Here is a 14,402-nt window from a genome sequence, read left to right as displayed (position 1 = left end):
CAACCCGCTTGCATTCATTCGGGATCGGTTGGTCCGGACGTATTTTGTCATCCAATGCAGTCCCTCATCCATCCATGGACCGGTCCGGGCGTCCATTTTTTAGCAAACCGGAGACAAATCAAGGGAACTTTACGGGCGTATGAAACGATGCCAAGCATGTGTCTGACAACCCGGTCACATCCTAAAATCCTATCCCTCACCCGCGCCTTCCCCGTGTGAAGTAAGGTGAGCAAAATAACCAACAAAAGATGAGTATGGCAGATAGAAGTCTGCAATTTAACAATCATGATATTTTTGAATAAATACAAAAAAAAATCCAATTCGTGCTAGGATTCCTCCAGACTATCACTTTTAATGTTTTTCGCTGATACTTATTAATACTATTAGAAAATACTATTGATAACGTTGTTAGCCAATTTCGACCGGGCATGGTTCGCATATAACTATGTAAGGACTGATGTTAACACACATTAAGTTGGATCAAATCTAGCCAAACGGGCCGAGATAGCTGGCCGGTCTAGTAGCACGCCAGGCACGGCATGGCACGGGCTAAACAGGGCGTGCCCAGCATGCGGCACGCTAGGGGCAGTGTTGGGGCACACAGGCCCGCACGACAGACTTGTTTATTTATTTTTAGGATTTACGGGTTGTGCCCAGCCCGGCCCGGCCCGACCCGTTTAGTATACGTGACCCGTGGGCCGTGCCGTGCCCAGCACAATTACGGCAGGCCAGGCCTTGCCGCGCCAGCCCGTTTGGCCAGCTCTGAGTTGGACCAGGGGCCCACCTGTCAGCGCTGCGTCGCACCTCGCGCCCTCCTCTGGCCACTGGCCAGAGCAACCGCGCCGCGTTCCCCATCTTCTGCATCTCTGCAGCCGCGCCGCGCCGTCCTTGTCGTCGGGCATCTCCAGTGGGTACCTAGTAGGCTACCACCGATCCACGTCCACGGGTCAAGCTGGCCGCAGCGGAGCACAAGTTTTCTCTGCTCCACGGGTCAAGCTACTCGTCGCCGTCGCGGACGCGTACGTCGTCCAGCACGCGGGCGCGTCCTCGGCCACTCCCTCCGCTTCGCCGCCGGCACGCCGGATGCAGCCGCAGGCACGCGCCCTCGGCCACCACCTCCGGCCGCCGCGCGCATCCTTGCCGCAGCAGCCTGCTCATGCAGCGAACAACGAGCAGCCGCAGACGCCTGCTATCCACGAACCTAGACGCCAATCGACGAGCGAGCAGTATGCGTCCCTCTCTGACCCGGGCCGCCTGACTTCTCCCTTCCCCATGCGGGCTGCAGCGGTAATCTTTATCCATCACCGTTTCTCTTTTCCTGATCTTTTTCACTCCGTCAGTCATGTGCATGCCATACGTTCTGAAACCTGAAACCGCCGGTTCTTCCTTACAAGACAAGGGCCATTCCATCCAACTGTTTTCCTTACTTCTGAACCCCCACCGTCTTAAAAAAATGATGTTGTAGTAAGCAGGATTCAGGCTCTCAGCTCACATGCATATAGTACGACATTAGTGAGCTAGAGTACAGCGCCTTTGCTAGCCCTGCTACACACTGCAATTCCTTTGGAAACAATCTATCAACAATTCCAGAGTAAAGATGTTTCCAACGTAAAGACGCACCAAAGCACACAAATGCAAACAGGTGCGACATGTCTTAGACACGCACGGCGGGTCGGCGGCTCTGTCGTTTTCACAAGTTACAACAGTCTATGACTGTCCAAACTGGGGACCGATAGTTATCAGCAGAAATATGAGAAATAATAATTGGTTAAAACTGCAACAAGCGAGAAGCAGACACGGGCGGAGAGATGGAGACGGCAAGATGAAACGCGCACTGTCTGGTTGTCTTCGGGTCTTCCAACTTCCAGGTAATGCAGCTAGGGTTCAGTTCCTTCAAGAACAGAACATGGTCAGTAAAGCAGATTTTGGCAACAAAAGAAGAGCTTCGTCTTAACACACGCAACACGGCAGCATCCTATACATCACAGGTTAGCAAGTTTTTTCAAAACGTCACACGTGTGCAGTCTCTGTAAACATCGCACTACTCTTTCGGGAAATTTAACATGTCATGATTCTGTACGGACTAAACATTGGAAGTAACAAACAGAAACAGGACATGCAATACATGCAGGTGTCATCACTCATCAACAAGCAGTCAAGCAGTGTACCCCAATAATAATGATGTAAGTTGGATTGCTACTGCATGATACATGAGTTATTTTCAGTACATAGAAGTAGAAACTGGACGGGAAACAATCGTTAGCAAAAATACCTTAGTGCCCTTCTCTATTGATCTCCTTTACTCCCCTTAAGTTTGGACACCGGCATATCAACACCTTCTTTATCTTTGCAACTGCCTTTGCTCCACCAAATGAAACTAGGTCTGGACAATCCGAAATCCTCAATTCCTCAAGTGATGTAAGATTACTGCGCCAAATGTCGCCTGGAATGGATGTTATACCCTGGCACACAATCATCCTCAGTGATACGAGGGATGTAAGGTTCAGTAGGCAGCTGGGAACATATGGAGAGATATCCCCACATTGCGCCAAGTTGAGCCTTTGGAGAGATGATGGCAACGTGAATCCCCTCTGCCACTTGAGACTTGGACACTCAATAATCACCAAATGTTTCAGATAGGGAAAACTTCCAAAATTTTCACCTGGCAGGGACACTAACTCCCTACAACATTTGATTTCAATTTTCTCAATAGCAGGCACATATTCTTGTGTTAGGAAGTCATCAAGGGCTGACAATTTCTGACACATCCAAAATGATATAACATTAAGGAACGAGAATGCTCTAGTGGTGCCTGTAGAAATGGAAAAATTAGGGGAGTCCCCAATAGATATAAGATTTTTGCACGCAACATGCAACTCTTGCAGAGCTGGAAGACTCCATGTTTGTAGGTTGATGGACGTGACAGACTCGCATGATAAATCAAAGTAGGTGAGGGAGCAGCAGTCAATATTGCAAAAGAGACCAGCACGCCAGAGATGTAGCTTCTTAAGGGACGGCGAAACCAATCTCTGGAGGTGGATGTTTGGACAATGACACATGACTAGTTCTTCAAGGAAATGAAATTCTCCAAACTTTTCGGTTGGTACTGATGCTAACATCTCACAATGTTCAATTCTTATTTTCTTGATGGCTGGCACATAATCTGAGCATAGAAACTGTTCGAGGCTTGATATATTCCTGCACCCATCAATGGTTATATCTGCCAGGGAGAGGAAAATACCAACTGCAGGTATCTCATTTAAGTTTATGCCCTGTGAGATCATGGGAGATGATATGCTCTTGAGTTCAAAACAACCTGCAAAAGTAAGTGATTTTAAGCTTGGCAAATTTTGTGGCAAAAGCCAGCTTGGGAGTGAGACACCAGCATAATTCTGGAGCAACAGAGACTTGAGACTGATAGGAGGTTGCAGAACTTCAAGCACTTCTATCACATTCTCCTGGATGGTTTGAGACCTCTGTGAATTCATATTCAGTGTCAACTCATCAAGATATTTCTTATTCTTTAGTTCAGCTTCTGCTGCCTGATCCTTACTTAGCAAGCCACCATTAGCTATCTTCAAGTGTCCGCGAAACTGATTAAGTTTCTTTATTAAACTTATACGTTTCCCCTCCTCACATTTTTCTAGATCAAAAGTCATTTGGCCGCCAGCATAATATGTTAATCCATCTGATTCGAATTTCTGCAAACTAGTCAACTTACCAAAGTCATCGGGCAAGTTTTCTAGCTTGCATTTCTTGGCATATAAAATCTGCAGATGATATAGCCAACACAAAGTTGAAGGAAGCCTTTTCATGAGAAGACCAGCTCTGCAGATTTCAAGGTACCGAAGATGCTTCCAGTTGCCAATACTCTCTGGTAACTCATCTACAGAGGCACAAGAAATCACACGCATGCGCGGAAGTTTAGTACACCAGTGATCCAGTACAAAGCTTGCTTTTCTCCCTAAACTCTTCTTGCAAATTAAGGTACGCAACTTCGTATACTTGCATAGTCCCAACAAGTTGGAATCGTCAAAGTCACTGCTAGGGAGTACATACAGATGACGAACATTCTGGGGGATTTTATCAAAGTCACTCTTATTTCTTAAGATGAAGCAATGGTGCTCTGAAACCATTTGTGCCATGTCATGCAGCAAATCATGGATCACATATCCACCATTTACCTTTTGAAAGAAGGACCTTGCTACAAGCTCTTCAAAATACTGACAGCCAATATTTTGAATTGGAACACCACCTTGAGGTTCCACAAAGCCTTCTGCTGCCCAAATTTCTGCTAAGCATGCCTTCTCAAATCTGTAATCCTTGGGGTACACAGCGCAGAATGCGAAACATTGCTTCAAATAGAATGGTAAGTACATGTAGCTCAACCGAAGTGCAGGCAAAATGTCAGTCGGCTCTTGTCTCAACTCCCATAATTCACTCTCAAGTATAAAATTCCAATGTGATGCTTGAAGGTCCATGCTTAACATCCGTCCTAGAGTTTTGGCGGCCAAAGGAGAACCCTTCAATTTAGGAAGTATACTTCTGCCAATACGCTCTAACTCAGGATCATTGTCAGAATTCTCAGATCCGAATATGCATGACTTGAAGAAATTCCAGAAGACGTCATCCCTTAGACCTTCTAATATGACGGGCTCCATTGTGCGCACCCCCTCGGTAACCTTTGGACATCTAGTGGTGACCAACATCGCACTTCCCTCTTGGACACTTCTAAAAGGTGCAATAAACCTCTTCCAACACTGCTCATTTTCCTTCAAGGCGTCATCCCACATGTCATCAAGGACTATCAATAACCTTTTATTGGTGACAAGGTTAGAGAGAGCACGTTGAAGAAAATCCAAATTATCAGTTGTTACCTCCTTTCCAGTACAAGATTGTATAACTTCTTTAATTAACCTCTTCACGTCAAAGTCATCCGAGACGCAAATCCAAATTATCAGCTCAAAGTGAGACTTCACTCGTTGATGGTTGCAGATATGTTGGGCCAAAGTAGATTTTCCAACACCACCAATTCCAACTATTGGCAAAACAGGGAGACCATATATTCTTGATCCAGTACTAACTTGGTTGCTCACTGGTGCGCTGGTTGATGCACTGACTGAACTAGTTGCTCTCCTGCGTTTTGAATTTGCAGGTACATTGAGAAAACCCAATACCTGCTTCAGCTCCTTGTCACGACCAAACATTTTTGTTTCATTTGGCAAAGAAGTGGTCTCTGGCCTGACTAATTTGTCAAAGCGATGTGTAACTCCATGAAGCCCCATAGTGTCAATCGTTCTCGAAAGATGGTTCAACCTCAACTGGACATCATTCAGTTTGTTGAAGCTGCCTGGGATGACGGTATCAAAGAAGTCAATGAAAGGAAATTGGCTTGCATTGCCCTCCATTTGCACCTTCTTCTCGTACCATCTGAATTCATCAAGAAGGTCCTCGGCCTCAGACACTGCATCCTTGAGATTAGGAAGGAGACTGGCCACACCGTCGTCGTGGCTTCTCCACTCTGCTTTATTAATGAGGCTGTACATTGCAGGAAGAGTATCCCTGAGACATTGCAGGCCACTCTCCAACTGCAATACACGATCCTGAAGATTTTGCTCCTGTGAGCCACTCCATCGGGAGTGCAAAGATGAAATGGCAGATTTGGCCCACTGAAACAAAGTGACACATTCATTGAGGGCACTAATTATCCCAATGGCAGATAAGCTCATGGTGGCTGGAGTGTGGACACCTATATTCGTCCTGCAAGCAAACAGTGGATGCAGTTAGCAATGCTGAAGTATTTTTCTTCAGAGTTTTCTTCCAGCAAATGTTCCAATGAAACTAGTTCCAACGAATACATCTTCTACACGTCTTTGTTTTGTGGGCATAATTCTGTAGTTAGCAGTTAAGTGATGTTCTGAAGTTGTTTATTTTGGTGGTTAAGCTATACTCCCTCTGTAAACTAATATAAGAGCGTTTAGATCACTAAAGTAGTTATCTAAACACTCTTATATTAGTTTACGGAGGGAGTACTTAGTTTGGATATAACTTGCACGTGCATAGAGGTAAACAGAGCTTGGCGAGTAGCAGCATCACTCTGTGTATATGTCAGTAATCTTGTGTCATTTAGAGGCAGCTTAGAGCACCTGCGCGTGTGTTCCATTGTTACAGAACAAACAAGCTGAAGAGAAGATTTTGGGTTATGTATACTTTCTTGTAGAACTTCAAAATGGAGTTTCCATCCTTACTCTTAAAGCATTTCATATAATCATGACATATTCATTTTTTCCCTACAATATCTTGGTAAGAAAAAGGGCTTTCGTTGCCCTCTATATATCAGACGTTGAAAAAAAGCGTGACTACAAGTTTGGTTAAAATTCACAGAAGATGACACTCTGCTCCCGCATAATCTGCCAGCGCGTCCTACTCCTCTAGTAGGAATATACGCAGTGCCCATCTGAAAAAAAAAACATCTACGGTAGAAAGCAAAGAAAGGTGCGATAGATAGAGGGGAAGAACTAGAGCAAGGAAGGGCTGCGGCCGGCGACAGTGGATCCGTTCGTCGTCAAGTAAGGTAGGCAGTATGCGGTGGATCGCCCCGCCAAAAAAAAGTATGAGGTGGATCGCGGGCAGGAGAAATCGATGCGTGGATCCGGTAAAAGCAAATCAAGGTTCCAAGAAATCGACGGGGGCCGGCGGCGCTCACCTGCATCAATCCCAAGGAGCGGCGGCGACGGTGGTGGTGGTGGCGGCGGCGGCGCTGCTTCTTTCCCTCCCTCGACGAACGCAGCTCGCTCTGGAATGCACCGACAGCCTGCCTGGAGGGGGAGCACTCGCACGTCGTCAAAACCCAAAAGGAACCGCTAAAAGCTTTTCGGACGCGGTGGTTCGCATGTTCTATTTGGCTAGGTAGCTAGATCTAGTCTAGATGAGTGTATGTATGCGTGGTAGACACATCCGAGACCTGCCATTCGTAGCTGCACCAAAGCACACATGCATGCTCAAGAAAGAGTCCGATCGGGCTAGCTGTTCATTATTCCAAGCTAGAGGTAACTAGCAGCCTGTGACTCTAGCTGGTGGCAAGCTCCGTCGTCTCGCAATAGCTAGATTTCTGCACAGCAAGGTACTTTAATTCTTTTCGCTTTCTCGTCTCAGATATCTTTTTCTTTTTTCTTTTGACGAGGGACTCGCCTCAGATATCTTTTTCGCTTTCTCGTCTCAAAATATCGAAAGTACTCCACTTTACTTGCTGGAGAACCAGTGAGACGAACATAACGTTCCAGTTCTGACTGCCTTTGTTTGTACCAGTACAAATTATGGCTATATATTTATTTTTTTGCGGTTGAAATTATGACTATATTTCATTTTGAAGAGGCGGTTTTCTAGGAATCAAATGCCTCTATGAATGTACCATTCATATTGGTCGTATGCAAAAAATGCAGAGCTACAAAGAATAAAGTGGGAAAATTGAAATAATTTTAATGTAGCTTACCATCTTTGACAACAAAAGCATCCTCCTTCGCCTCCATGGCATCATCAAAACATTTGCAAGGGTCCATGCAATGTCGCATTCAGTTTTGCGCCCACATTAATGATGAGGACATCTCTGCCACAGTTACACCTGCCGCCACTCCTACATCAGTTATTCCATTCGGACCTATAGCTAGAGCACACGCGCGTCAAATAAATGGCTAGGTACTATCACTCCTTCGTACATATGATTTGACTGACAAAAATACGATGCTACACTCATGTTCCGATTTGCTTGTACTTAGGAATAAAGGAGAGATTAGAGATGAAGCCAACTGTTCATTCAAATCGGATGGAGCTACACTACATGCATGTCCATAGAATCCATTCCATCCATCAACCATGTCACATGCATGCATGTACCCAGGGAACCATCCATCACAGCCATCAATTGATGTTACGTGTACAAAGACAAAAGACACCAGGACCAAAGCACTTGGATTAGGAATCAACTACCAATGTGGGCACTAGAATATTTGGCTGTGCCAGAAGAGTCCGGCCCTGCCACGCTTCGGCCTGTACACGCGTGGACCTACAGCGGTCCGGAAGAAACACAGCGAACCGACTCGCCCGCAACATCTGCGTGTAATAAATAGCTATTATAGATTAGGGTTTAGACTCGGGTTTTATTATATTATCTAGCCATTGCTATAATTCGCATTTACGAGACATGTAGGACTACCGCCTTGTCAGATCTACAGTGTAACCCTAACTTTTCATCTAGTTCGTGTACTCAAGTTATCATCTGCAATTTCAGTTGCAATTCACCTTTGTTCTTGCTGGTTCTTCGGTTGCTTGCAGGAACTCGAACCTCGTTGTTTAGGTTGATCGTGCCTACAGCAAGGTCAATAACCATCGGAGATTGGTTTAGCGATTGTCGAGGCGTATCGTCGGGTATGGTATAGCCGGATCGTTAAGGTCAAAATCCACTAAATCGATAGTTATCCCCACTCTCATCGCAAGATCAGGCCGCCGTCACATCAATTAGTGTTGGAGAGCATTGCACAACTTGAAAGTTAAAGTACCAATATCTCTCTGGCGATTCACATTTTTTAAATATGCCACGTATTATTCTAATTATTTCGCTGACAGCTATTTCATTATTTCACTATTTCAAAAAAGTGATATAATGTCCTTGTATCGCATGCTCAAAGTGCCTTCATCAAGACGAGACGTATCCATGATAACTTCGGGCCACTTCTTTTGAGGCTTCTGGGAACTTATTGTGAAAATAACTCAGAAGCCCAAAAGAACACATTTTGTGCTTGTGGCAATTTATTCCATCACCTTCTTCCTTCACGATGAGAAAAAGCTGGGGGAGGGGTGCTTCCCGCAGAAGCCCACTTAAACTCGAAGGGGTATGTCTCTTTGCCACTTAAGTTCACCCATATTTTGAAACGAAGGCTCCAGAGGAGCCCGGCTTTGAATTAACGAAGCCATCAACCGGCCAGGGATTACACAAGGCCACCAACACAACCAACACGGAACAGAAAGGAAAAGCTACAGCGGATACAGAGTGTTGCCCAGCAGCTTACAAGCACCAAAGACTACAAGCCCTACACAAAATCCTAAATAAGCTCTAGCTTGTAGTCGACGGAGTCCTCCAAGTGCACTTGACCCAGAAGAGCGAACAGAGAGGAACATCAAACGGCGCCAGTGCCCAACGACAAAGGACCGCGCCCTCATCAACCCAGGACGGTGGACACCGAAAACATGTCGCAGTTCTCCAAATCCGGAGGGGACCCCTGCCCCTCGCCTTGGCTCGAAAGGCGCCGGACCGCCGGAAGATGGAATTGCTCACCCTAGAGCAAAGAACGGACACGGTTCCGGCCACCAAGGGGGATACTCAGCCCGACCTGTCGCTGCACGAAGGAAACCGAGGATATCCACACCGAGGCTCACTGATACAAGCACGAAGAGGAAAAACTGCACAAAGGAGCTGTCACTGAACAAACATACAGCGAAAAGAGATGGAGCACCACAATTGGAATTAGCTCAGGCCCATAGAAATCAGCCATGTTCGTGTCATTGCGTCGAGCAGTTGCTAGTGAGGACCCCTATCCCCTCCCTGCCCAAGGCAATGACGCCAGTCAAGCAGAAGCTGACCTGCAACTGAACAAATCAAGGAATGTCGAGCTGCACTAATTCAGAAACAAAGCACCATGTTCCATCTCCCTCGCCGAAGACGCGGCCACCACGATGCCCCACTGCACGCTCCCACCTTGCCCAAGACGGCACCTTCAAGAAGGAGGCGACGCACCGCGCCGTTGCCGTCTAGTCTAAGCAAGACAAGGGATTTCTCCCGGGAAAGAGGCGGAAGGGAGAGGAACCGAACCTCGACGACGCCTCCGTGGAGGGGAACGACACCGACCGGTGTCGCCGCCGCCGTGGCCAGAGAACCAGCCAAGGATTTCTCCCGGTCCAGGTTCGCGACTCCTGGCAGTCCACCATCACCGACACCCTCGACCTGAGGCCTCCGACGACCAGATCCGGCGTGCAGCAGCGCTGCAGGGGGGGAGGGAGTCCACCTTCAGATCCGGACGCGAGCCAAGAGGACGACCACCCGCTACGCCCGGCGACAGCTCCCGCCGTCCCTCGCCGCCCACGCGGCCGAGGAGACACAGGGGCAACACCTGCGACGCCGCTCGCTGTAGAAGACGACGCCGCCTCACCACCCGAGGCCGCCGCCTCGGTGCCGAAGCCCTCCGCGCGGGAGCAGCCAGATCCTCGCCGCCGCCGTCCTTGGTGGCCACGCGGAGATCGCCGGAGGCCTCCTCAGGCGGTGGCGAGGGGGGAAGGAGGAGGGGAGGGAGGGCTGGCGGCTAGGGTTTCGTCGCCTCCCGAGTCGCCCCAAGCGGAGCGACGCGGGGGCCGGGGGGGGAGGGGTACGTTCACCCATATTACAACGAAACTGCCACCGAGCAAGACCCCACTCACCCCTGACCAGCTCGTGTGGAAATAGTCGCTCGTCCCTCCCGCACGATACGCTCTCCCGTGACTGAAGCTAGGGTTCGTCCGGCGCCGACACCGCTCCCGGCCTTTCCCTCCGGTGCCGCCGCCGCTCCTCGCCCTTCCCTCCGGCGCCGCCTCTCCCCGCCATTCCCTCTAGCGCCTTCACTCCACGCCATTCCCTCGGTCGCCCCCACGCCCGCCATGGACAGCCTCAGCTAGCCGCCACCCATCACGGTGCTCCGGCCACCCTGCGCCGCCGGCTGCCCCGGTCATCTCGTCCCAGTTTGCCGCCTCCCAATTCGCCCTCCGCGTCCAGGTCGCCGCCTCCCAAATCGAGCTACCCCTGGCCAAGCTCCGGCAGTGTTTTGACCTTGACTCTGGCCATCTACCTCGTATGTATGAACATTTTTGATTGAGAGTGAAAATCGACGACATACTGCATTTTTTATGGAGACTGAACATTTTTTATAGCGTGTGTGCTATGTGAGAATTATGTCATGCTTGTGTGTGCCATGTGAGACAATGAGATATTTGATAGATGATAACTGAGACCGAACATATTTGATAGTTGTAGACAGTGAGCATTTCGTCTGTGAACATATTTGACAGTAGAAAGTGAGCATTTCGTTGATACGTGAGACAATAATAGTCTAGGGGCATTACAGACTTTTCACAAATCATATCACAGATAAGCTAAAAAAGGCATTGAAAAGAACTGGCTAGCTTATTATCTGGAGCTTATTTACAGCTTATTTCCACAGCATAGCTCAAAAGAACTGGCCCTTCATGTATGTGCGGAATCTTGCTCGCCGACTCCATGTGCGCAAGACCCTGGTCTTGCTATTCAAGCTTGACATCAGGAAGACCTTTTCACTCGGTGAAATGAGAGTACATTCTCGACCTCCTCCAACGGCGAGGCTTCCCTAGCACGTTTTGAAATTGGATTGCCGCCTTGTTCTGCACTTCTTCCTCGCGCATCCTCTTGAAACGGGATTGCCGGTAACCCCATTGCGCACGGGATTGGACTACGTCAGGAAGATCCGCTCTCCCCCATGCTATTCGTGTTAGCCATTGACCCATTACAAAAAATCATGGAGGTGGCAACGACTAAAGGTCTGTTCCACAGGATCCGCGGCCGCAAGGCGGTGCTGTGAACATCCCTATAAACGGACGATGCGGCTGTGTTTATGGCTCCTATCAAGAAGGACATTGACAACCTCTCCAACATTTTGCGCCTCTTCAGGGACGTCATCGGCCTCGCCACAAATTTCACCAAGAGCTCCATGGTTCCAATCTGATGTAGAGGCATCAACTTATCTAGTCTACTGTAGAACCTTCCGGCGGCCCGTGCAACCTTTCCTTGAAATATTTGGGCCTCCCACTATCGGTGTGGAAGCTCAATGCAAGGCGGTCGACTTCCAGTTCTTGGTGGACAAGGTGGCCACCAAGTTGGTTCCTTGGGACGGTCAGAACATCACTTCCATTGGTCACCCAACGCTTGTCAAGTCGGTGCTCTCCTCACAGTCACTATACTTCATCACCTCCCTCATTGTTCCGCCAGGCACCCTCCGCAATGTAAACAAGATCGAGCGGGCCTTCCTTTGGGTGGGCACGTACAAGACCACTGGTGCAAAATGTAAAGTAAATTGGGATTCGGTGTGTCGACCTCTTGGATTTGGAGGCCTTGGTGTGCTCAACACGGAAAAATTCACAAGGGCTCTAAGGCTACGCTGGCTATGGTTTGAGTGGAAGGAACCAAGTAAGATGTGGATTGGGTTAGGTAACCCATGTGACGAGATGGACTAAAACCGTTTCTATGCCTCCACCACCATCGCCGTGGGAAATGGGGCGCGCACCCCCTTTTGGGATGCACCTTGGGTCCATGCATGATCAAAAGCCAAAGGACATTGCACCCCTTCTCTACGCAGCCTCCATGCACAAAAATTGGAATATTAGAGAGGCCTTGAAAAATGATGCATGGATCTCTAAAATTAACATCACGCCAAGTTTCTCGATAGCTCACTTCCAGGAGTTCGTCCGCCTTTGGGCCATTTTGCGTGACTTCCACCTTCAGGAAGATATGGAGGATGATATTGTCTGGAAGCACATCGCTAATGGCGCCTACTCCGCGGCCTCCGCCTGCGAAGCTCAATTCCAAGGCACCATCCGGTCCTCATTGAAATGCACTGTTTGGAAAGTTTGGGCACCGCCGAAGGTGAAAATTTTCACTTGGCTCGCCAACCAAAATAGGATTTGGACCAATGACCGGTTGGCAAAACGTGGTTGGCAAAATTTTGGTCCATGCCTGCTATGCAAGCAGGCACCAGAGACTGTTGACCACATCTTCTACAAGTGTCGATACACGGTCAGATTGTGGGAGATGATAAAGGGATGGCTACAGCTCGGACATCTCGACACCTCCACTTGGAATCTCTTCCAGTCCGCAAACGATTGGTGGGTGAGTCAATCTGACAACAATATTCCAAACCGGAAGGCGATGGCTTCATTAACCATGCTTATCTCTTGGACCATCAGGAATGAAAGAAATGCACGCGTCTTCCGTCAAAAGAGCGCCCCACTGATGGTCCTGCTTAGAAATATCAAGGTTGAGGCGGCGGTTTGGGTCAGTGCAGGTGCCAAACACTTGGGGAACTATGATGCCGGGAGAGTAATGACTTTTGTATTGACGGTGTGTTGTAATGCCCAACTGTAACACAACAAACTCTATTCTCTTTTAATTAATAGACGAGGCAAATCTTTTGGTCCGTTTAAAAAAAGTGATATATGAAAAAAATTATTATTTCAAAAAAGTGATTCCAACTATGTTTATTATTTAAATAAACCTATTTCATATATTTCAGTCAAAAAAGTTGAAAAATAATTAAAAACTCTTGAGATAATAGAAATAGCATAAATCTTTTCTGAATTAATTGAAATATTTTTGAAATAACTGAAATAATTTTCGAATATTTTTATCACTTATTAAATTTGCTTCGATCAATTTGTGAGAGAGAATTTAAACAGGATATATAAAACATTATTTCAGTTTAAAAGACATAAGTTATGTAAAGTTTCAAAAGAAAATAAAGCATGGGTTAGAGACTTCTTTTAGGGACACCCAAGGGACATCTCATATATCTATATCTATACCTAATAATAAATGGGTTATTGGTTCTGCCGGTACGTCATCGAAATTACGCCCAAAGTTACAAAATATAACCCATCGATGCCACCTATCAGTGATAAACCTTCCATACTGTGCTTCGCATGCTGGAACAAGACACAACATGCCTCTTTGGGCCAGCCCATGTCCGGGCGGCCTGTCTTTTTTTAAGTTTCCTTTTTCATCTTCTTTTTTCTACTTTAAATAATTTGGGACTTCAAACAATTCCGAAAATTAAAAAAATGAAAACTTTGAGATAAAATATTTAATAATTCATAAATGTTTGTGGATTCAGAAAATATTCGCATATTAAAAAAATGTTCGTAATTTTGAAAACAAATGTTCATAAAATCAAAAAATATTCATGATTTTTTAGAAAAGCTCTTGTATTAAAAAATGTTAATTAAATTAATCAAAAATTCGGAAATTCAAAAAATGTACATGATTAAAAATTATCCTATAAATGCAAAAACTGTTTGTGACTTATCAAATAATTTATTTATTCATAAAATGTTATCTTATTCAAAGAATGATCATGCATTTCAAAAAATGTTCGTTAAATCAAAAAAATGTTCATGAATTTCAAAAATTGTTCCACAATTTCCCAAAGAAATGCTCACCGATTCTAGAAATGTCCGCCTATTCAAGTTTTTTTTTATTTTCATAATTTTTAAAAAAATATTTGCAAATATTATAAAATGTTAATGAATTCATTTTTTTATGATTGTAGAAAATGTTTGAAAATCTATAAAAATGT

At 46.5% G+C, this 14,402-nt stretch overlaps 1 protein-coding gene across 1 annotated transcript; it reads right to left on the bottom strand.

The window, feature by feature from the left end:
• Positions 1 to 1,600: 1,600 nt before the first annotated feature.
• On the bottom strand, positions 1,601 to 7,073 carry LOC109733028 (putative disease resistance protein RGA4). The gene is made up of 3 exons (XM_020292231.3): positions 6,707 to 7,073; positions 2,273 to 5,760; positions 1,601 to 1,891 (listed from the first exon to the last, which is right to left on the bottom strand). The coding sequence occupies exon 2, from the start codon at positions 5,727 to 5,729 to the stop codon at positions 2,274 to 2,276; it is 3,456 nt and encodes a 1,151-aa protein (XP_020147820.1). The 5' UTR covers positions 5,730 to 5,760; positions 6,707 to 7,073; the 3' UTR covers positions 1,601 to 1,891; position 2,273.
• Between the last annotated feature and the right edge of the window lie 7,329 nt (positions 7,074 to 14,402).

The sequence above is a fragment of the Aegilops tauschii genome, chromosome 6, assembly GCF_002575655.3.
Source record: "Aegilops tauschii subsp. strangulata cultivar AL8/78 chromosome 6, Aet v6.0, whole genome shotgun sequence".
Lineage (NCBI taxonomy): Eukaryota > Viridiplantae > Streptophyta > Magnoliopsida > Poales > Poaceae > Aegilops > Aegilops tauschii.
Note: the sequence above shows the minus strand (reverse complement) of the source record. Positions and strands in the feature narration are given on the sequence as shown.

Excerpts from the sequence above, each read along its gene's own strand:
- LOC109733028 (XM_020292231.3), bottom strand. The coding sequence starts at position 5,729 with ATGAGCTTATCTGCCATTGGGATAATTAGTGCCCTCAATGAATGTGTC.